General features: G+C 44.1%; 1 protein-coding gene across 1 annotated transcript; it reads left to right on the forward strand.

Moving 5' to 3' along the window:
* The first annotated feature begins 640 nt into the window (after positions 1-640).
* Positions 641-16395, forward strand: LOC142481291 (uncharacterized). Its single transcript, XM_075582769.1, has 3 exons — positions 641-751; positions 3603-3793; positions 13987-16395. The coding sequence occupies exon 3, from the start codon at positions 14094-14096 to the stop codon at positions 16125-16127; it is 2034 nt and encodes a 677-aa protein (XP_075438884.1). The 5' UTR covers positions 641-751; positions 3603-3793; positions 13987-14093; the 3' UTR covers positions 16128-16395.
* Positions 16396-23684: the final 7289 nt, after the last annotated feature.

Genomic DNA, 23684 nt, shown 5'->3' on the forward strand with positions numbered 1-23684 from the left:
GTGCGAGGGAGCAGGTGGGGGGGGCTCGGTGCGAGGGAGCAGGTGGGGGCGACTCGGTACGAGGGAGCAGGTGGGGGGGGGGACTCTGTGCGAGGGAGCAGGTGGTGGGGGGGGACTGTGCGAGGGAGCAGGTGGTGGTGGGGGACTCTGTGCGAGGGAGCAGGTGTGGGGGGACTCTGTGCGAGGGAGCAGGTGGTGGGGGGGGGGAGGACTCTGTGCAAGGGAACAGAGGGGCTCTTTTTATTAACTTGCAAAATAAAGTAAATGATAAAATAAGCACAAAAACAAAACCAGCAGCCTGTGAGACACTGCGTCTGTCTGTCTGTCTATCTATCTATATATATATATACATATGTGCGTGCGTAGTACTTTAGTTGTGTTACAGCCTCAGGACGAGTTATGTCATATCCAGGTTACCTCCTTCATATCAACATTGGCCAAAAGGGAGGAACTGAAGCAGCTTTACTGATATATATTAAGGACCAGGAGGAGTATACACATCTACATGCAGCAGAAACTATCTTTCCCTAGCACAGGGCCTGGGAAATGTTACTGTCTTGTTTCTAATCTACACAGCATGTGACACGTGATCCGTTATGCAGTCTAAAAACTACAACTCCCATGATCCCCTTAGTGTGAGCATGCGCAGTAGGACACAGAGCTGTGACCTGGATGTAGTCAGTGTCTCCACTTCCGGGAAAGAGAAGATGAAGAAATAAAGTGGTGCAGGAAGCACACAGGAGCCTTTTCTGTAAGTAACTTACTTTGTATTCAGAGCATCAGAGCAGGTATATGCAAACACGTGGCGTTTCAGGACAGACACGTCCTCTCCTCAGACCATACACCTTACTGCAATAAAATAACTATTTACTTACACAAAGCGCCTAAAAAATACCTGTTGGGCAGCGTACCTAGTGTACTGATAAAGCTTTACCTAAAAGGTGAAGGATGTGACCGACCCCAAATACAGAGACCCCACGTGTATACATAATACTGACTGTGGGTTTGATCTTATTAACTTCTCCCAAAAATAAATGGGCAACTCTTATATCAACAAGTTGAAAGCATTGAAATATATTCCCAATCAAAGGAGTGTAATAGATCAGTCCAAGATTGAAAAAATGTCAGCCTTAGGCTGCGTCCATAGAGGGTGGAGGAGTGCGAAGGCTGAGGTGAAGCTGGTGCTTTCCCTGGCCTTATTACGCGTGCCGTCCGGGGGCATGTCTATGGGCGGGCCAGTGACATCACGGAGCTGGTTCACCCTCATTGGGTGAACCGTTCACGTGACCGCTCGAGAAATCAGTTTTGACTGATTTCGCGCGCACCCGCACAGTGTATAGATGCGATCACTGCCTTTAGGCAGTCTGATCGCTCAGCGTGCGGACGCGTTTGCGCGGTCTGCCCCTGTATGGACGCAGCCTTAGGGTCAAGACAGACAAGTCTTCCAAAACTTGTCAAATACATCACTTGAACACAAATCAAGTCCCAGGCGCAAAAGGAACAGAACAATACCGGTCCTGTATATAGTTATAAAAACCAGTCCTGTTTTCCACGTAGATGGCTTTACACTTGTCTTTCCTCCGAACGGTGTTTCCTATGGATATAAAGGGGACAAACCATTGCGCAGCACCTTTGATTGAGGCCCGCAAACCATTGCGTAGCACGTTTTATTGAGGACTACTTCTCCAGGGCCGCCAACAAAAATCGTGGGGCCCAGGACAAACATTTTAAGCAGACCCCCCGTGTCAGCAGTATTGTGAGCCCCCCCATTTCACATCTCACAAGTCCCCTCTCTTTCCCCCCCTTCACATGTATTTCCCTCCCTTCCATCTCAACCCCTCGCACTCTCCCGCCTCGCCTGCGTCTCACTCTTACTCCCTCTCCCCCTTTCTCTTCTCCCTTCGTCAATTGCCCCACGCTCACTCATTCCCTCCCCCCTCACACAATCCCCCCCACAAGATATATACCAAAAAACTTCCCACCCCCAATGTAAAAAACTTCCCACCCCCAAATACATAGAAAAAAAACCCCACCCCAAATATATACAACACCCCCAAATTAATACAAAAAAACCACCGACCCAATACATAAAAATACATATAACCCCTCCCCATACATACACACACATCATATAAAAAAAAAACCCAATACATATAAAAAATACCCCAACCCATATAAAAATTCCCCCAAGCCCCCTAATACATATACAAATTCCACCAAGCCCCCCCAATACATTTACAAATTCCCCCAAGCCCCCCCAATACATATTAAAATGACCCCCACAATACATATAAAATAAACACTTACCTTGTGGATGATCAGGCCAGGTCCAGTGGATGTGGGGTGCAAGGTGTCCCAGAAAAACTTCCAGGTATGGCTGATGCTACCAAAATTGTGCACACATACTGTAGACACTGCAAATATTCCAAAAGGTATCCAATGGATGAATAACGTAATAAAAACTCCCGTGCAGAGTCCAACTTTAGAGAATAATGATAAATGTGAGCCCTTATACGCTCAGTGTATTAGTGACTCAGCCACTGGGTGGGGTAATAATATGGTAAGGAGGATAGATGCAAACGGCGGCGCCGTGTCTCCAGCCAGGAGACTATGACCGGCAACACACACCGCGATCCTCCGCCACTACCCTCACAGACCCAGTGTCACACACGAAAAGCAGCCCCACTGCGGGGGAGAGAAGGGGTATTTACTCACAGTCGCAACCGACTCAAATGCTGACTGAAGTTGCTCTGATCCGGGAGAGTGATGACGCTCCAGCCCATGCAGGTAAGGTAGTCAGAAGGGAGTAATCAGGCGGTGCACAGCTGCCGTTAGAATATGAATCAGGAAGTCCACACGCTTAAAATCTAAAAAGCTATATTTAATGAGTGCATAACACAAAAAGGTGAACTTCTACAAGAAACTCAATTGCACTGTAACAGCCACTCAAGTAAATGGCAATGAGCATGTGATCACAGCAGCTCTTTGCACCTCTCCCCTCACTCCTGTCTTCTCCTCTCAGCCTTGTTCAGCACTATTGCTGCCCAGGTAAAATCTGCGATCTGTGGAGCGGTCGGGTGTGTGGCCATGACGGGGGGAGTGGGAGGGGGGGGGGGGTTATTTCGAACCCATTGATACCTCATTAGACTGTGGCTCAAGGCTTTTTCTATAGTCCACTTTCCAAATCAGTCCAGGGCATGTTATAAGCTCAGGTTGCTAATGGAATACATTCCTGTTACAAAACCTTGTTACATCAACTCCACTTTCTGTCTAATTTCACCGGAAGAAAACTCACCTTAGTGTCACTTGTGTTATCTTTTCGGGGACTTTTTAATTACAACAGTGTTTTTATTTATTTTTAAGTAATAAGAAAGTTGTCTCTGGTATGGCCTGTGGCTCCCATTCCAATCAAATTTTAGGTATGTACAAGTGAACCATAGTATATACATTGCTCTCCATTAACTTCTGTTCACCTCAAAAACTGTAGAGAAGAAAGAAAAGACAAGTCACATTATTAACAACTTGTATCTTTTTTCAGCTCTTCCTTTATAAAATAGACATTACTTTGAGAGTTGAGACCTCACTAACTGTCCCAATTTTAGGTTTGTAAATTGTGCGAGAAACGAGGAAGAACAGAACCTTGTGGCGTTCCAGTACCACAGGAAAATCTACTACAGAACCTGCACAGACCTCCCCCCACACACAGAGCTCCTGGTCTGGTATGGAGATATATATAGGAAAGAGCTTGGTATCAAGTGGGGTACGCAGTGCAAAAGTCACGCGCCAGCATAAGGTAATCAGGAATATGTGTGTAACGTGCTTTTTCATCTCTCTTGTCTTATTACTGATGTTAAATTGCAAATAGTGATAGATGTGCATACACCATTACTGGTCAACTAGAACTTAATATCACTAAACCTGACTTGAGTCAAAGGACCAAATGCATCAAGCTGCGGTAACCAAAAATGCTGCATTACCGCCCATAAAAAAGGTCCCTTATTGTGCAATGAATCAGTGTTGCAGCGCCAAAAATAAAGCACTTTTTATTGGACCCGTTAAAAGCATCAGTTCCGATACAAAACAGGCATAATATCACATTTTCAAGTAAAAACTGCCATACGTCAAACTCCGATTTTTATCGGAACAGGATGAACGGCAGAAATACCGCAAATATTTTATCACCTACCTCAGGCTGGCGTTGGCCCTGTCTTTCCTATGTATATAATGTCCAATATATTGCCGATTATACACATAGGCAAGATGAGCTAAACCAACATGGAATAGATGATAAGATAGTTGTTAAAATTCATTACAGTACATATTAACCCCTTAGTAGTCCAAGGGTCAACTAGTCATCAGTTTCCATGACTAGCTAACCACACGGGATAATATAAATATTACACTACACTAACTACTCCCCTTTGCCCCCTTAGTGGCTAGTAAAGCATGGTTAGTTCTTGGTTTGTCTCGAAGGCATAAACAAAACACTACGGCTCGTATACATCAAATTCTGTTAAAGTGGAGTTAATATCGCACCCTGGGAAATAATAAATATTACCGCATTTTTAAGGTGATGTTTACTGGTTGCGATATTTGGGCCAATCACGCGATATGGGAATTAACGTGACCGTTACTAATGTGTTATCGCATTTGGTTATTATTTCTATCATAGGCTTCTGTAATGTCTATTATTACAGAAACCTATGATCAAAATAACATGAACCCTTTTCATGCCTGTTTTGCCACACACAGTACAATTAGATGTCACTTTCACACAACATACAAGTTTATATGAACCAAAGTGATTTAACTGTGAACTTAGTAAAAACGAGGGTAAATTTTGCTCAATAAACTCTGGTGAGGACTTGTTTCCAAAAGTCCTCTCTTACATACAACTCTCCACAAAGTCCAGAAGGAGCAGGGATACCCGAAAAGAGAATATATAGTGTACACTGTGCTTGGAATAAGAAGAGATGTATGGATTCAATCTTGGCTCAGTATGTCAGCCCACTTACAATGTAAAAGTAGATAACATGCCTTCTCCTAACTGTGGCAATCACTTTTTCTTGTTGTCAAGATGAAAGGAGAGTGTAGATAATCCCTCAGCTAAAGAGTGAAAAAAGAGACATACTGCAATTCAGTCATAAACAGTTTAGTCAGATAAACAGTTAAGGGAATGAATCTCTAATTGGGTGCTCCAGAAGCCTCCTGGCACGCCCAAGGTTCCCATCTCCATGAAAACAAACAAAACAGTATTCAGCCACTGTTTCCCAGCACAGTCATAACAGAAGCTTTTTACAGCAATACATGCCAACACAGGGATAAGCCTTCTAACCTGACCGGTTGAACTTGCTGCTCCACCCGGCGGTCCCTCTCTGGGCGGGCTTCTACATCACCCGTGGCTTCACGTGAAGGGGAGTTAATACTCACAGTGCTGTTTTAACTCCGGTAAACTGTATTTGAGGAGGAGGGTCTGACCTGCTCGGTCGCGTGCATCCGTCCCAGCAGTAGTGTTCAAAGTGAAAGTAGTGGGACCATGAGCACTGCTAAACAGGATCAGGCTGGAGGCAAGGTGCAGTTAAAAAAACTTTATTATGGCATGTGAGCCAGGATTAAAAAGACATAAGGAAAATCCTTTGACGCGTTTCGTCCCTTTAGGGACGAAACGCGTCAAAGGATTTTTACTTATGTCTTTTTAATCCTGGCTCACATGCCATAATAAAGTTGTTTCTAACTGCACCTTGCCTCCAGCCTGATCCTGTTTAGCAGTGCTCATGGTCCCACTACTTTCACTATAAACAGTTTAGTATAAAGAAAGTAATGTACTTCATGTCCTCACACTCTACATGAAAGATGAGCATTAAACAGGAGGAAGACACTGTGCTCCGGTCACCGCTGTGTATCTCAGATAATCCGGATGCCTGCCCGATTACAGTCTTGCGGACCTTGGGAGAAATTCCGTTTGTCTCTCTCCCCTCCGGTTCCCTTGGCGTCTGATGTCACTTCCGGTTTCGCCGCTCTCACTGGGGAGCCCGAGGCTTTGCTGTAAATCATCCGGTGCTGCAGCTGTCTTTTCTCCCACACTTTAGAAGTATTATCTCTACACGTTTCACAGCTATAGTGCTACTTCGTCTCGCGCTCTCTCTCGCTCTCTCTCTCGTGCTCTCTCTCTCGCGCTCTCTCTCTCGCGCTCTCTCTCACGCTCTCTCTCGCGCGCTCCACAAGAGGCCAGTCAGCACACTGTATTGAAGCAAAAAAGCAGATGCTAGTCCCATAGAGAAACACACAGCATACGAACCAATCCAAGGACCAGTAAAGAGACAGCAAACTGCACGGGGTTAATCCAAAAAATCTGTATTCAAAACATAGACACACGTAAGCCGACGTTTCAGTCCCACATGGAGACCTTCCTCAGGGCCGTGCAACAAGGTTTTTTGGATTAACCCCGTGCAGTTTGCTGTCTCTTTACTGGTCCTTGGATTGGTTCGTATGCTGTATGTGTATATATATATATATATGTATATGTGTCTGTATATATATATATGTATTTATGTGTGTATATATATATATATATATATATATATATATATATATATATATATATATACACTAGCGTTTGTGCCAGGGGAGCTGCCGGCACATTTCCCCGCCCGTCCCCCCAACCCTGCTGCTGGCACATTTCCCCTCGCTGCTGCCGCATCTCCCCTCGCTGCCATCACATCTCCTTGTCCCCCCTCTCGCTGGTACATCTCCCCCCGCTAGCTAGCACACCTCCCCCCGCTAGCTGGCACATCTCCCCCCGCTAGCTGGCACATCTCCCCTGCACATCTCACTTCACACACATACAGAGACATACACACGCACAGTCCCGATCCAGCCAAGGACACGCCCCCTTCCTTAGTAGCCACGCCCCACTCCTGCTCTAACATTTTTGCAGGACACCCGATAGAAACTTAGAATGTCCATTATTTGGGAGGTGAGTGATATTGGAAGCTCAAAATAGTTGTGTTGACCTTCAAATCCGCAGATGAATGTCCAGTAAAAGTTTTGTTGTGCTACGTCATGCCGTTTGTGAGATTTGATGCTTCGGACATACAAACAAACGGAATAACAAACTTAGAAATATTGTATATATACTATACTATTACTCAAAGGTAATCTTAAAACACCGAAAGAGAAATGGTTGCATGAATGCAAATTTATGCAACTGTTCTGGGCACTTAGCGGTGGCCTAAACAGAGACCAAAGTTTTATGAGTCATTACTGACACAAGTGAACTCTCTTCCCATGAGTGCTAAAGACCATGTCTGTACATACTGTGCTATATGTATGCACACACAGCTGTCTCTTATACATACAAATACTCCATGTTATTCCAGCCCCATATACCAATAGGGACCACATAGTATCTACACACACTTTTAGTAATGCAACAATCACATTTCCACACCCTTGATATACACTCCCACTCTACACACCTTTTGTAAAGCGCTGTATACACTGGTCTCTTCATTCAATTATATTTACATACACACACACACACACACACTCACTCTTACATCACTAACATTCTGGGACCATTTAACACCTCTAGCCATAAATGGCATCTACACCGGGGGAGGGATATACACAGATAACATTCCAAGAGACACTGTTTTTAAGTAAACCCTTTGCTTGCTTCATTCATTGTAACACCGCCGGAAGAAGAGATCAGTGTATCTCGAAAGCTCGCACATATAAAAGCATTATTGTCTATTCATTTTTGATTTTATATATATCCCCCATGGGTCAATTATGAGATTGCGACAGGCTGATTACAATTGCTTAATAGCTGAACACAGATCACAATATTAAATTCTATTAATCACATACATATACTAATACCTATAATAAAATTACTCTGAACTATTAATACAACAATAACATACAATGCAGCATACAAAGTTACATTAAAAAAGCAACAATATAAACATTATCTGTTAAAATATATTATAAAACTCATACTCAACAAGAAAAAATGACCCCTGAACGAGGTCAAATGTGTATCTCGCAGAGGAGGGTAGATGGGTAACCTGTGTGATGACTGGAACTGCAATAAATGATAATAGGGTGGTGCTGACTGAGAATATATACCCCCGATGAAGCCACAACGGTGAAACATATGTTGGGCAGGCCAGGCCCTACTACCAGGTGCGCAGGCTAGTCGGAGAGGTCTGGTGCTTTCCTCACTGTCAGAGCGTTTCGGAGCCTTCGCCATGGGAAGCACAACGCTCTGACTATCTCCTAATTAGTTTATATTTTGAGTGTTAGACCCACAGAGTGGTCTGAGAGGGCTGTGTTCATTCTTTTTTAAGAGCATTTGGCTATCATATGTTATAGCTGTTCACCAGGACGGACCTATAGGCTCAGCTATTTCTGAGCCTGGTGGTCTGGTATCACTGTGTATGTGTATATAGTTACTGTATTCACAGTACTCCATTTTCAAGCAAAGCCATTGATACACAGAGCAAATTACCCTCTTAACAAACCAACACTCTCATCTACTTAGGAATAGTTGTTGGACGACCTAGAATTGTATTTAATAACTATTACCACGGTTAGTATAATCATATAACCGTGGACATAAATAGTAATTAATAGCTATTTCATTATATACACTGACGTCTTTTACAATAAGCACACAGACACCTCCCTCATTTTTAATTTGTTTTAATAATTTGGTTCATTGTATATTTTGCTGCAATAAATATATTTTAATTAATAAATAGTACATTTAAGTGTAGGACACTATAGGGAGCTTTCTTTCTTTTCTTTGTTCATACTCAACAAGGACACAATAAACGCCATCACCACTCATGGAAAAAGGAAAAGATAGAAAAAGAGGACTTTTAATGCACATAAAAGAATATATGGTGAAAAATGCACATCTGCAGCGAGAAGGTACAAGTAAATTTCATGGTCACGGGCTGAATGAGTCAGAGGGAATAGAGAGCTCATCGGAAGATGACAAACTGTGTTATTGACTGGAAATTTGTTTAGATTTCGAACTGTAAGGTAAGTACATTAAAAAAGATTAATTAAAATTCTTATTTTAAAAAAGGTATTGGTTCGAAATCTACAGTTAAACCAAACGGTGTTAACGTCTTTAATTTATGCATCCAGTACATCTCCCTTTTGCTCAAATCTACTTCTCTGTCTCTCCCTCTTCAATGTTGATGAACTACCTCTATTCCATATATCTCAGTCCTTCCGGATCAGAATTATGACATGCAGCAAAGTGTTTTGATACATTATGTGTGACAACACCCCTCCGGATATTGCTCAGTTTTTCCAGGATGCGTGTGCGGATAGGTCTCTTTATTTTCCCTATATACTGAAGCCTGCACGTGCATTCTAATAGGTAAATAACAAATTCAGACCTATAATTAAAACAGTTGGCAATCTTATATGTGTCTTTCTTCACATTTGATTAAAAAAATGTTTTGCATGTATTTGCATGCTGTGCAAGACGGCATCCAAAAAATCCCTTAAACTTGTTCAGAAAGTCACCATCATCGTTATTTTTCTTTATTTTCGTAAGGGCACTAGGGTATATCTTATTTTTGATGTTACATGTCTCTTTTTTTCTCTCTTAATCTGAGGGATTATCTACACTCACCTTTCATCTTGACAAGAAGAAAAATTGATTGCCATAGTTAGGAGAACGCGTGTTATCTACTTTTACACTGTAAGTGGGCTGACATATTAGCCAAGATTGAATCCTTACATCTCTTCTTATTCCAAGCACAGTGTTCACTATATATTATCTTTTCTCTTTTTAGGTATCCCTGCTCATGCTTGAGGTTACCAAGGTATACCACAGGCACCAAAGGGGTTAATACTTTATTTTTTTTTAAATTACCTAACCCTGTTGGCTCGGTTAGTGGCCAGTAAAGCATTGCCATTCTAGTCGCTAAGGTAATTGAGGGGTTAATGTCACGGATGCTCACTACAACCTGGACTAGACCGCGGGGCTGAGGTGGGGAAGATATATAACCACCGCCCTAAACCCCAGGGATGGGTCCGGATTGCAGGGTCGTGAACGTGTAGCCGGGTCAGTGTAGGAGAGTAGAGAGGGTAGCGGGTACTTGCCTATGGTCTGGGGTTGGAGAGTGTAGAATGGTCGAGGTCCGTAAGCCGTGATCGTAGAGTAGAGAGCATAGAAGTTAGTTAAACAAGCCGTGGTACAGGGGAACAAGAAGAGACAGGTCAGGCACAAGCAGGGTAAAAGCAGGAATATGTATACCGACAAAAACAGGTATTCGGGCTGCAAATGAGCATGTGCATAGGAAGGTCTATGCTCAGCAACAACCAGAGGGCAGAGTGAACCTAAATACCGGAGATAGCCTATGAGAGGGAAAAGAGGAGGAGTGGTCAGACGTACGTGGACTGGTGATAGGCTGAGGCTGGATGTGGCTCAGGTATAGCCCACCTGAGATTAGTACAGGCGTTGGTCCATTTAAGTGGTGGATATGCGTTCCGTGAGCGCACCCGAGGTTAGTGCGCGACGCACCGAGATGGGAGGCGGGGGCAACGCGCCGACGGAGCACGTGCCGGCAGGGGAGCGTAAAACGCGGCTGCGTGGGCCGCTATGACGGGATGTGGGTGTCGGTGAGTAGGAAGGCGCGGGGACTGGAGGTGCGGTCCTGGTGGTTAACCCCTCTCACCACCTCTTCCACCCCACCCGGGAAGCCTAACCACCCTCCTCGGGGTAACTACAGTCATCACCCATATCCCCTACCTCCGCCCCCTTATAGTCTAATGCTCAATATCCCTATTAGACAAATATAGTTTTAAATATTAAAAAGAAATATGTACACGTTTAAAACAAAACAAAAAAGAATATTCAAAATACATTTTACACATACCATTGATTATCACTCTGGATAACTAGGCCATCTCAATGGGGGGCCCATATATCCACATTGCGATAAATGGTAACCCAGTAATAAATAAATAGATCAATATTAAAATACATTAATAACCTCACTCAGTGGCTAACCGCTAAGGTAATAAAGGGAGTTGATGGATTTACCATGTGACGAATGCCCTTTTTTGGGTGCTGCGATGTCACTTTAAAGAGAGGGAATCGCATACCTTTTTTTGAAATCACATTACATGATTTTGTATCGTTTTTGTGTTTGCATAGTCCCCACCACCATTGTATATGTACAGTTGTGTGAAAAAGAAAGTACACCCTCTTTGAATGCTATGGTTTTACATATCAGGACATAATAATCATCTGTTCCTTAGTAGGTCTTAAAATTAGGTAAATACAACCTCAGATGAACAACAACACATGACATATTACACTGTGTCATGATTTATTAACAAAAATAAAGCCCAAATGGAGAAGCTATGTGTGAAAAACTAAGTACACCCTTACTGCTTCCATAGGAATTAAGTTGCTAAGTAGCAGACAGGTGCTGCTAATCAAATGCCCTTGATTAATTGATCATCAGCAAGTGTGACCACCCCTATAAAAGCCAAAGTTTTAGCAGTTTGCTGGTTTGGAGCATTCAGGTGTGTGTTTACACAATGCCAAGGAGGAAAGACTTCAGCAATGATCTTAGAGAAGCAATTGTTGCTGCCCATCAATCTGGGAAGGGTTATAAGGCCATTTCCAAACATTTTAAAGTCCATCATTTTACAGTGAGAAAGATTATTCAAAAGTAGAAAACATTCAAGACCGTTGCCAATCTTCCCAGGAGTGGACATCCCAGCAAATTCATCCCAAGGTCAGTCCGTGCAATGCTCTGAGAAATTGCAAAAAACTCAATAGTTACATCTCAGACTCTACAGGCCTCAGTTAGCATGTTAAATGTTAAAGTTCATGACAATATAATTAGAAAAAGACTGAACAAGTATGGTTTGTTTGGAAGGGTTGCCAGGAGAAAGCCTCTTCTCTCTAAAAAGAACATGGCAGCACGGCTTAGGTTTTCAAAGTTGCATCTGAACAAACCACAAGACTTCTGGAACAATGTCCTTTGGACAGACGAGACCAAAGTGGAGATGTTTGGCCATAATGCACAGTGCCACGTTTGGCGAAAACCAAACACAGCATATCAGCACAAACACCTCATACCAACTGTCAAGCACGGTGGTGGAGGGGTGATGATTTGGGATTGTTTTTGAAGCCACCGGATCTGGGAACTTTGCAGTCATTGAGTCGACCATGAACTCCTCTGTATACCAAAGTATTCTAGAGTCCAATGTGAGGCCACCTGTCCGACAGCTAAAGCTTGGCCGAAATTGGGTCATGCAACAGGACAATGATCCCAAGCACACCAGCAAATATACAACAGAATGGCTGAAAAAGAAAAGAATCAAGGTGTTGCAATGGTCCAGTCAAAGTCCAGACCTCAACCCGATTGAAATGCTGTGGCAGGAACTTAAGAGAGCTGTGCATAAACAAATGCCCACAAACCTCAATGAACTGAAGCAACTTTGTAAAGAAGAGTGGGCCAAAATTCCTCCACAACGATGTGAGAGACTGATAAAGTCATGTAGATAACGATTACTTAAAGTTATTGCTGCTAAAGGTGGTTCTACAAGCTATTGACTCATAAGGTATACTTAGTTTTTCACACATGGCTTCTCCATTTTGGCTTTATTTTTGTTAAATCATGACACAGTGTAATATGTCATGTGTTGTTCTTCATCTGAGGTTGTATTTACCTCATTTTAAGACTTGCTTAGAAACAGATTGTTATTATGTCCTAATATATAAAACCATAGAATTCAAAGAGGGTGTACTTTCTTTTTCACACCACTGTATATATGTTAAAATACAATTATTGCGCATTTGGTTCCTGATTTAACAATGGAGATTTAGCAGAAAGTTGGGTCATCCTATAACTATTAGAGATCTGGTACATGGTGCAGTAACGGGAACACCCGGTGACTGATATGTGATCTTCTAATGAGACACGTATTCTATTCATTGTACAAACATTTTTTAATTATACCTTCACAACTGAAACTATCGACTTACTATCTATCAAAGGATTTGATAAGATTTCTGCACTTGAATTGGTGTTTTGCAGCTAGTGAGATTTCCTTTTAAATCGTTAAATATCAGAAGAAAAACAGCCTCCAGAGAGGGGAGTGGAGCACAGCACAGGGACAAATCACAGGAACCAGCACACCATAGGTTAAAAACTAGTTTATTGGTCAACAAGGGGAGACACCATAAAAACGGGCAGCCACCCACTCTGACGCGTTTCGGGCTAGGACCTTTGTACTCTTTGACATTTTATATTGTGGAATATATCTATCACCATATTGGACCCAAAGTCCTGTTTCCTAAATCGTTAAATATGATGATCCACTTTAAATGTATAATCCATTACATCTACTCTCCCTCCCCATATGCTGCACGTTTTGTGCTAAACCCTTCATTTTTACAATGTACATCTACGGTTTACTTTCATCCTGAACTTTTTGTGATACGCCAACTTACCTCTCCTTCATGACCTTTTGTATTGTATATCTTTATTTATATAGCATAATAAAAAACAATAGGTAGCGCTAACACTAATGATTATCAAAACATATGCTCTAAAAATAAATTGAATAAAAATTTGTATTGTATTGTATGTCTTTATTTATATAGCGCCAAAAGTGTACTCAGCGCTTCACAAATAATACATTACTGGGAATTATAATAATACAATAAGTGCAACAAAATCAGACAATAAGAAAATAAATCCCTGCCCCGAAGAGCTTACAATATGAGTTTTGATGGGGAATTTACAGAGATAGTAGGTGAGGGAATAAGTGTTGTAGATGGCAGTGCATGGTCACAATGCATGGTAACAAGTTTTAAGATTAGTCAAATAACTAAAGGGTTAACACACTTTAAATGGGATGAGATGGCAGGGAGACATGGGTGAAATCAGGTGTGTAAGACAGTTTGTGTAACAGTGACTTTTTTGTCTCGTCTAGTACAAAAGCAAGCACCAATAATCCAGCCATGCCAGCACTGCAAGGTTGCTTTTAGCAGTCAGGATTACCTCATCAAACATCTGAAGTTCAAACACCCAAATCAGTATATGGAAAAGATGATGACAGAACAATCTTGCAACATTCCAATAAATATGACAGAAAATGCATCTTTCAACCAGTCAAGGAAATTAATAAACAATGTAATTGCTTCTCATTCCAAAAGATATATATTAGCAGCTGCCACAGGAAAAGATCTTGGAGAAAGTGGGAAGAGTCTGACTTGGTTATCAGACCAGAACGCACAGAAGAGAATAAAGACCGGGGAGAGACCGCATGTATGTGGGGAATGTGGGAAGGGATTTAGTCGGTTATCCAGCCTGAACACACACCAGAGGACACACACAGGGGAGAAACTGCATGTATGTGGGGAATGTCGGAAGGGATTTAGTGATTTATCTAGTCTGAACAAACACAAGAGAACACACACAGGGGAGAGACCGCATGTATATGGGGAATGTGGTGAGGGATTTAATCGGTTATCCAACCTGAACATGCACACAAGTACACACACAGGGGAGAGACCGCATCTATGTGGGGAATGCGGGAAGGCATTTAGTCGGTTATCCTATCTGAACATACACACAATGACACACACAGGGAAGAGAAAGCCTATATGTGGGGAATGTGGGAAGGGATTTAGTGACTCAAAAAGCCTGAACACACACAAAAGGAAACACACAGGGGAGAGACCGCATGTTTGTGGGGAATGTGGCAAGGGATTTAGTCAGTTATCCCACCTGAACACACACAAGAGGACAGACTCAGGGGAGAGACCGTATGTATGTGAGGAATGTGGGAAGGGATTTAGTGGCTCATCCAGCCTGAACACACACAAGAGGACACACACAGGGGAGAGGCCGCATGTATGTGGGGAATGTGGAAAGGGATTTAGTGTGTTATCCAATCTGAACACACACAAGAGGATACACACAGGGGAGAGACCGCATATATGTGGGGAATGTGGGAAGGGATTTAGTGTGTTAACCCACCTGATCAGACACAAGAGGACACACACAGGGGAGAGACCACATGTATGTGGGGAATGTGGGAAGGGATTTAGTCAGTTATCCATCCTGGACAGACACGAGAGGACACACACAGGGGAGAAACCGCATGTATGTGGGGAATGTGGGAAGGGATTTAGTCGGTTATGCTATCTGAACATACACACAAGGACACACACAGGGGAGAGACCGCATGTATGTGGGGAATGTGGGAAGGGATTTAGTGACTCATCCAGCCTGAACACACACAAAAGGACACACACAGGGGAGAGACCGCATGTATGTGGGGAATGTGGGAAGGGATTTAGTCAGTTATCCTACCTCAACGTGCACATAAGGACACACACAGGGGAGAGGCCGCATGTATGTGGGGAATGTGGGAAGGGATTTTGTCAGTTATCCTACCTCAACGTACACATAAGAACACACACAGGGGAGAGGCCGCATGTATGTGGGGAATGTGGGAAGGGATTTAGTGTGTTAACCCACCTGAACACACACAAGAGGACACACACAGGGGAGAGACCACATATATGTGGGGAATGTGGGAAGGGATTTAGTCAGTTATTCAGCCTGAACACACACAAGAGGACACACACAGGGGAGAAACCGCATGTATGTGGGGAATGTGGTAAGGGATTTAGTCAGTTATCCCACCTGAACATACACACAATGGGGCACACAGGGGAGAGACCGCATGTATGTGGGGAATGTGGGAAGGGGTTTAGTGACTTATCCCACCTGAACACACACAAGAGGACACACACAGGGGAGAGACCGCATGTATGTGGGGAATGTGGGAAGGGATTTAGTCGGTTATCCTATCTGAATATACACACAAGGACACACACAGGGGAGAGACCGCATGTATGTGGGGAATGTGGGAAGGGATTTAGTTACTCATCCAGCCTGAACAAACACAAAAGGACACACACAGGGGAGAGACCGCATGTATGTGGGGAATGTGGGAAGGGATTTAGTCAGTTATCCCACCTGATCAGACACAAGAGGACACACACAGGGGAGAGACCGCATGTATGTAATGTAGGAAGGGATTTAGTGATTTATCCAGCCTGAGGACACACACAGGGGAGAGACTTATCTCTAAAGCCAGGCATGTTTAGGGATAACCAGCGACTAAGACGCTCACATATAAGTGCACACGTCTATCTGTGTTACGCTAAATCACAATGAAAAGGGACTTTGTTAGTGGTGCATAAAACAAGCATTTTAAATGCAGGTTATTTGTATCATTTTTATTGTAGTTTTATTTAAAGAAAAAGGTTGTTCTTAATGTTTTATATTTCCATGCTGTTGGTTCTAATAAAATTTACGTTTCCCATTATGCAGAAGCGGTCTGTAGCCTCACTTAGCTGTGACTTGGTATAGTTTCACCGCAACCAATTTGCCATCGGCATTAGGCCGCAGATGGACCGTCCGCCACCAGCTGCTTCTAATGTAAGTTTTATTACCGTTTTGGGTATGGGGTTAATTTAAGGGATTTAGGGTAGGGGTTTTAGGGTATGTCCTTGGAGTAGGTGGTTTTAGGGTAAGGGATTAAGGTAGTTGGATTTAGGGTAAGAGGTGTGACGACCTTCATAATAAAGGTAAAGGGACTGTGGCGGGGCACGGGACTGGGGGGAGGACAGGATTGTGGGGGGCACGGGACTGGAAGCCCCTCACTCACCTCTGAGATTGTTTGGGTCTATTTCCGTTTTGCGGGAAAGTGAGCTTTGTGTTACCAGGCAGATGTGGGACAGGTGTCAGGTGATTGGCTGAGGAGTAGGTGCTGGGCAGTGCTGTGATTGGGCAGGCCAGAGGGAGGGCGTGGCTGTCACGGGAGACCAAGTCTTATTAACACATTAATACCAGGATTCTGGATTGAGCACATCAAGGAGGGTAAAATAAATTGTAATTTATTTCCTTTTAAGACAAACATACAATTCTTCACAATTACACTCAATATACACTTATAGACTTACTGGGATGGGGAAACGAAATATAATGTCCACGGAAGGAATAACTCGAAGAAAAAAGTCTCTAGGCACCACTACACGGAGCGGGATGGTGCGAGAATAGAGCCGTGCGACAGTTCTTGGCTACGGGCGCGGAAAACTTTTCGTTAAGTCCTTATCGAATTTGTTCGGGAATCTTTAGCTCAAACGAATTCTGGAAGAGGGTGCAATTCTTTGTTACAATGTTTTTAACTCCTCACATTCCGGTACTCCGGTGACGCTGGAATAAACCTTGGTTGAAGCTTTAAGATGTTTCTTAGCTGAATCTGACTAAGATCGGGCCTGCAGGCATTTTTATATTCTTATAGGCTTAAGACTCCTATCCTTAACCTGTACAGCCAATCCCCCCATGGGAATAACGTTTCTCGCCTATCCCAGACTTGCCAGTAGCTCAAAAACCTGGCAGAGGGGGCTTCACGGTCTGCTAAGAGCATGCGCTAACTTGGCACCTCTGCTGCTTAGCATACGTGACCCAACCCCTTACCTGGCGACAGTAAGTCTGGGTGTCGGCTACCATTTGTTAATAGCCCGCACTTTACTCCGGTTCAGGGTACTTTACTGTATCCCGCCCGCTCTAACACTTCAGGGTCTCTGAGGCTTTCAACTCCGGACTACTCTAGACATTGGGGCACCAGCGCAGCAGGGTGCCCTTTGAAGTACGGAGTTGGAAATCCCTCGGCTCATTCATCCCTAACATATGTGCATGTTAATGGATTAACTACTGGGCTGACAGGAAAAAGGTTCCTTCATATTTTCAAAGACCTAAAACAAGGTTTATTTTTATATGTCATTTCTATATGAGGTGGTGATATTAAAGCATGTATGTGCATGACCAATCCTTAGCTATCTGCATTCCAAAAATTAGAGTAATAGCTCCCTCCTAACACAAGTTAGCCCCTTAATTTAATATGATGTGGTTTGCGTTTTGACTTATAATCGTTCTGTGGTCAGAAGCCGGCATACAATGTATCATTGCTTTCCGGGATCGGTAACCGCAGATGCACTTCACCAATTGACCTTCATTGGTTAACGAGACCGCCTGATACATTGTTGCACTCCACCACTTCAACTAAACGGCAAGCCACTTATCCACTTGAGTTTGTGGTTAAAGCTTTCCCGGAGGGTTTGCGGTTTAGGAAGTGATTCGGGGCTTCAGTGTAGCCGCTTACCACAGGCACGCTTATTCAGTGAACTCTTTGTACAGCGCTAGGAGCCCCCCTTGCTTAGCGAGCACATTTTACACATACAGTACATATTAACAGGACTGCAGCTAGATTCTGAGCTGCAGAACTGACACTCTATTTTCACGGTATGACCCATGGGACATCACAGTTGATATTCAGGGAAAACATGGCATTATGGTGACCATAACATGAACCCCTTCATCCCCAACAGGGTTTAGGGGCAACCAGCCGGGCATAATACCTTTATTATTGGCCTTGTTACCCCTTCACCGTCACAGTGGCTAGGGAGTTTGAGTGGGAAAATGATAGGTACGGTATATAGAGACGGAGCAGAAGCAGATAGGGAAATTACCTGAGGTTCGGGGACGTTGGCTGCCCCACTCCCCTCCCTATGTGTTATAATTATAATGGCTATGTATACAGGCATACCCTGCATTAACGTATGCAATCGGACCGGAGCATTTAAATGTACTTAAAGTGAAGCACTACCTTTTTTCCACTTGTCGATGCATGTACTGAACTGCAATCGTCATATATGTGCATAACTGATGTAAATAACACATTTGTAACAGGCTCTATAGTCTCCCGCTTGCGCACAGCTTCGGTACAGGTAGGGAGCCGGTATTGATGTTCAGGATGTGCTGAAAGGCGCATGCGCGAGCTGCCGTTTGCCTATTGGGCGATATGTCCTTACTCGCGAGTGTACTTAAAGTGAATGTCCTTAAACTGGGGTATGCCTGTAATGGATATAGGGTTTTATGCTGTCATAGCATGGCGACAGTGGGTTAAAAGTGCTAAAATGGTTTAACTAAATAAGCTTTACTCACGAGAATACGAATTAAGTATTTTACTATATATTTTGTTGCATTGGATGTAGCATTGGGCATTTCTGTCTTTTGTTTGTATACATTTGGCCACGTTCAGTAGCACTCCTTTTGACACACACATACACGTATGTGTGTGTGTGTGCGTGTGTGTGTGTGTATATACACACACAGCTCAACGCCGTCTTCGGGGACAACCCAATCTCACCGTGCTATAACCGGGGTCGCGCTAATTTAAAAAAAAAAATGGCCACCGCGCACCCGATCGGGAGGAGGGAAGAGGTGGAGTGAGGCGCCGGCAGCCCTACACGTCCTGCAGTAGCCACCGTACTTCTGCTAGCATTCCCCGCAATCCCCTCAGCAGCCTCACTTCCCCCAGCAGCGCCACCTCGATCCCGCCGCCAGCAGCCCCACGATGCCCCGGCAGCTGACACCAAAGGTAGGGGGGACACACCTGTGTACGTGCTGTGAGTGTGTGCAGTGTGCAGTGAGTGTGTGCAGTATGCTCTGTGTGTGCAGTGTGTGCATTAGATCGCGCGGCTGGTTCAGCCAATAGTCACCCGGCCACAAAGTCATTATTCCAAAAGCAGAAATAAAGGTTCTGCATGATGATAAGACCCAAACAGCATAACAGTCAGCACATACAGCATTCTTAGTAGACTTTATATATATATTGTTGACCAGCAATAATTCAGACAGCACAGTCCAACAGCCAATGAAAACACTGCCCCAGTATTCACTGTCCTAATAATTCACAACAGATGCAAAGCCTTCAGCCAATTAATGTCCTGGATTTATTGTCTCCATCACATTACTGTATTTCAAATGGCTTATAGATTCTGACAGTCAATGGATACACAGACCCTGCATCTGCATCTGCATCCACCAGGCATCCAGTAAGTAAGGGAAAGAAAACATTCCATTTTTATCCAAGATCGCAACCACTGAAGACAGTGCCACAAGGGTGTGTTCCTTGGGGACACCAAGGGTTGAATGACTGAGGGACTCCTATGGTACATTGGAGGGTTGTGCCCTGCGAGGTGCGTTGGATAGTTGTATTTTCAGTGAACTAGGGTATGTTAGATATATATAGATATATACCTGCATATATATTCAGTAAAGGTTCTTCTATTTTTACTGTGTGTGTGTTCAATTGATTGTGTCCTGTGAGGGGCTGCTTCCGCTCTGCTTGGATCCCTCACTGGTGGAGGCGCTGCACCATACACCCTGGATTACTCAAAAGCCTTGCACTATCTACTGAATGTTGTTGGAGAACCCTGAAAAACAGCACACCAACCACTGCACACTCAAATGGCAAACATCATAAAGTAACAACTTGCAAACAACTACTCAAATTTCTACTCATACTATTACTCTCTTTAGCAAGTGATATTGAACCTAACCCAGGTCCTCCCACTTCAACTCTGTCCCATACCCCTGAGAATACCCCCTTCAAATTCCAAAAAGGGCTATCTCTCGCCCATATAAATATCCAGAGTCTGCTGCCCAAACTGGATGAACTAAGGGCATGGTGCCTTATGCATAAACCAAAAGCCATCGTTCTTACAGAAACATGGCTAACCCCTAAAACCCCTGCTGCACATATTGCCATTCAGGGATACTCCATTTCTAGGAGAGATAGGTCAAAGAGAGGAGGAGGGGTGTTATTTTATATTGCAGACACCTTACAATTTACACTGGTAAATTGCCCCCCAAGACCAACCACTTTTGAAATCCTAGTTGGCAGAATCTGCCTCCCCTTCTCTAAGCCCGTCCTGATTGATGGCATCTACCGCCCCCCTAAAGCCCCTCTACAATCTGTGACTGATATTACCAAGTTTCTTGGCTCCATTTCCTCTCAGAATGAGAAGAGTGAGCTGCTAGTTCTTGGAGATTTCAACTTCAATTTGCTTGACCCTAAAAACCACAAAATCCACACACAAATCAAGTCGCTTAAGCTATCGCAACTCATTTCCCAACCCACAAGGACAAACCTGAAATCACACAACCATTCCTTGCTTGACTGGATTCTCTCCTCAAATCCCAGCAAAATCCAATCCTCTGGCATCCTTCCTGACATTTTCAGTGACCATGCAATAGTGTACAGTGTAAGGAAAATTAAACCACCCCAATCAAGCCCTAAAGTTCTCCTCACTAGAACATTTAGAAACTTTAACCCACAACAGTTTCTGGCTGACCTTACCAACTGCCCCTGGCACAGAATCGATTTAATTCCTGGTCCTGATTCTGCGCTCGACTATTTCCAATCCGAGTTATTAAAACTCTGTGATACCCATGCTCCACTACGCAGAATAAGGTTACGGGGTGACCACCTTCCATGGGTTACAACTGACCTTATAACACTCTACCAGTTCAGGGATGCCTTGTGGAAAAGCCACAAAATAACTGGCACTACCAAGGATCTCAATCACTACAGATGCCTGCAGAACATGTGCACAAGGCATGCAAAAGCACAATATTACTCTGACAATCTCCTCCAGAACACATCAAACCCAGCTAACTTCTTGAAGGTTATCAACAACATATTCCAGCCTTCTAACCATCAACACCCAAGTAATACCACTAAGGGCGATATTACTCTGACAAACCCCATCGACATTGCAAATGCATTCAATGATTACTTTGTGGGGTGTGTGTGACAATAGCCTACACAGGTAATATACACCAAACAACTGGGTTTGAACTGAACGAGGCTTAGATATAATAAAGTATATTTATTCCTTTAGATAGGTGAACACACAAAATAGTACAGTAACAAGACAAGGTATAACACTTACTTTGGGGTTGAGAAGTATTTTGCATAGCATTTCTCCAACAATCAAGATGGTATCAAGAAGACAATGGATACAGGGTGAACAACAGTTTATAAACCTTTTGTACCCTATCCTTAACGTTGAGTACTGGGGATTGGTTTTCAATTATCTCCAGCCACTCTCTAACGTGGGAATGCATTCTGACCCATGCCCCCCTGCTAGTTGGCACAGGCGCAGTAGAACTCTGGGGTCTCATTTCTGCAGGCCCATATTTGCATCAAGAATGCCAGCCAGTCTACAGAACAGAATTCCTGGCAGGAAACCCTTTGTTGTGGGGTGTGAAATGGGACACTTAAAGTCTGCTCTGGTTCGGATCTTCTCCGCCCTTCTGTAAACAGTGTAGGTGCCAAAATCCTTTGAACAACACTCAAATTCTAGACATTGGGACGCTTCCCTTGACCATCTGCTATCTTATGGCCAAAGGAATTTCCTCTGAGTCTTGTCCATACCTCGGGACACAGTATTAAAGATAAACCATAAACATATTAAAATATCCGGTTCCGTTGGGTCCAGCAGGTCCAAACTTCCCAGTTCTCAATGCCGGAACTGGGACACCATATGGTCCAAATAGCGACGTGCTACGACCTTCGGAACCGGAGTTACACAAATACACCTTAAATCGTTTCCTACTTTAATACAAAAAACTCAGCTGTAAAATAAATCATAGTTTTTCACTAAATCCCCATTGAAAACAACGGGCTTCGCCGCCATAGACTTTCAATGGCAAACCGCCGCCATTGGCGGCTATGGGGATCCGCCGCCATAGACTTTCAACGGGGCATCGCCGCCGTTGAAGTCAATGGGGTTTCTCCGCCATAGCCGGTCAAAGTCCCGAACTTTCAAGGGGGTCCATACTCCGTCGGGTTGGTCCCAGAGGGTCAAGGATGGTTCTGCAGCGATGCCGGAGCAGTGACTACAGATACCCCAAACCCTGGCCCTCTGGACCCTCCGGAACCGGAGCTATGGATTCCTAAAATTCAGCTTTTTACACTAAGTCATTTTCCTGAGCTGTTTCTGCCGCCGCCATTGAAGCCTATGGCGCGACCCGCTCTCCTCGGTTTGACCCTTATCGGGGGTCCAGGATTCGGGGACCTGGTTGTGGTCGAGTGGGGGGAGGTCTAGGAATTAGGGGCAAAAAGAATTTTATTTCTATATGCTCTAGAACTGTTTATTCCCACACCACTTGTCGTTGAACTTGACTGCTAAGTGATCAAAGCTCTCTTTTAGAAATTGTATCCGCTTTGCGGTTTTGCGGTCTGGATGGCAGCCAACTCGTTCTTCGAAAGCTCTTCTTCCCAAACCCTGGCCCTCTGGACCCTCCGGAACCGGAGCTATGGATTCCTAAAATTCAGCGGATGTAGCGCTTCCCTGACCTGCTAGGAATCATAAGGGGTCCTATAAGGTCCATCGCTACCTTCTGGAAGGGTTCCCCTATTATTGGTAGGGGTCTCAGGGGTGCCTTCACACGGTCGCCCGCCTTACCCACTCGCTGGCAGGCATCACAGGAGCGGCAGAAATTGCTCGCATCCCGGGATGCCCCCGGCCAGTAGTAACGCTGTAATAACCGGGCCTGCGTCCTGGTGACTCCCTGATGTCCCGCTAACGGAATAGAGTGAGCTAACCGTAACAATTGCTGTCGGTACCCCCGGGGCACTACTAGCTGTCGCTTACCGGTCACCCCCTCCTCTATCCCCGGGTTCCCTGCCTCTCTGTACAGGAGTCCCTTATGCCATAGGCAGCGCTCAGTGCCCTCCCCTGCCTGAGATTCGGATGCCCG

The sequence above is a fragment of the Ascaphus truei genome, unplaced genomic scaffold (genome assembly GCF_040206685.1).
Source record: "Ascaphus truei isolate aAscTru1 unplaced genomic scaffold, aAscTru1.hap1 HAP1_SCAFFOLD_2488, whole genome shotgun sequence".
Classification (NCBI taxonomy): domain Eukaryota; kingdom Metazoa; phylum Chordata; class Amphibia; order Anura; family Ascaphidae; genus Ascaphus; species Ascaphus truei.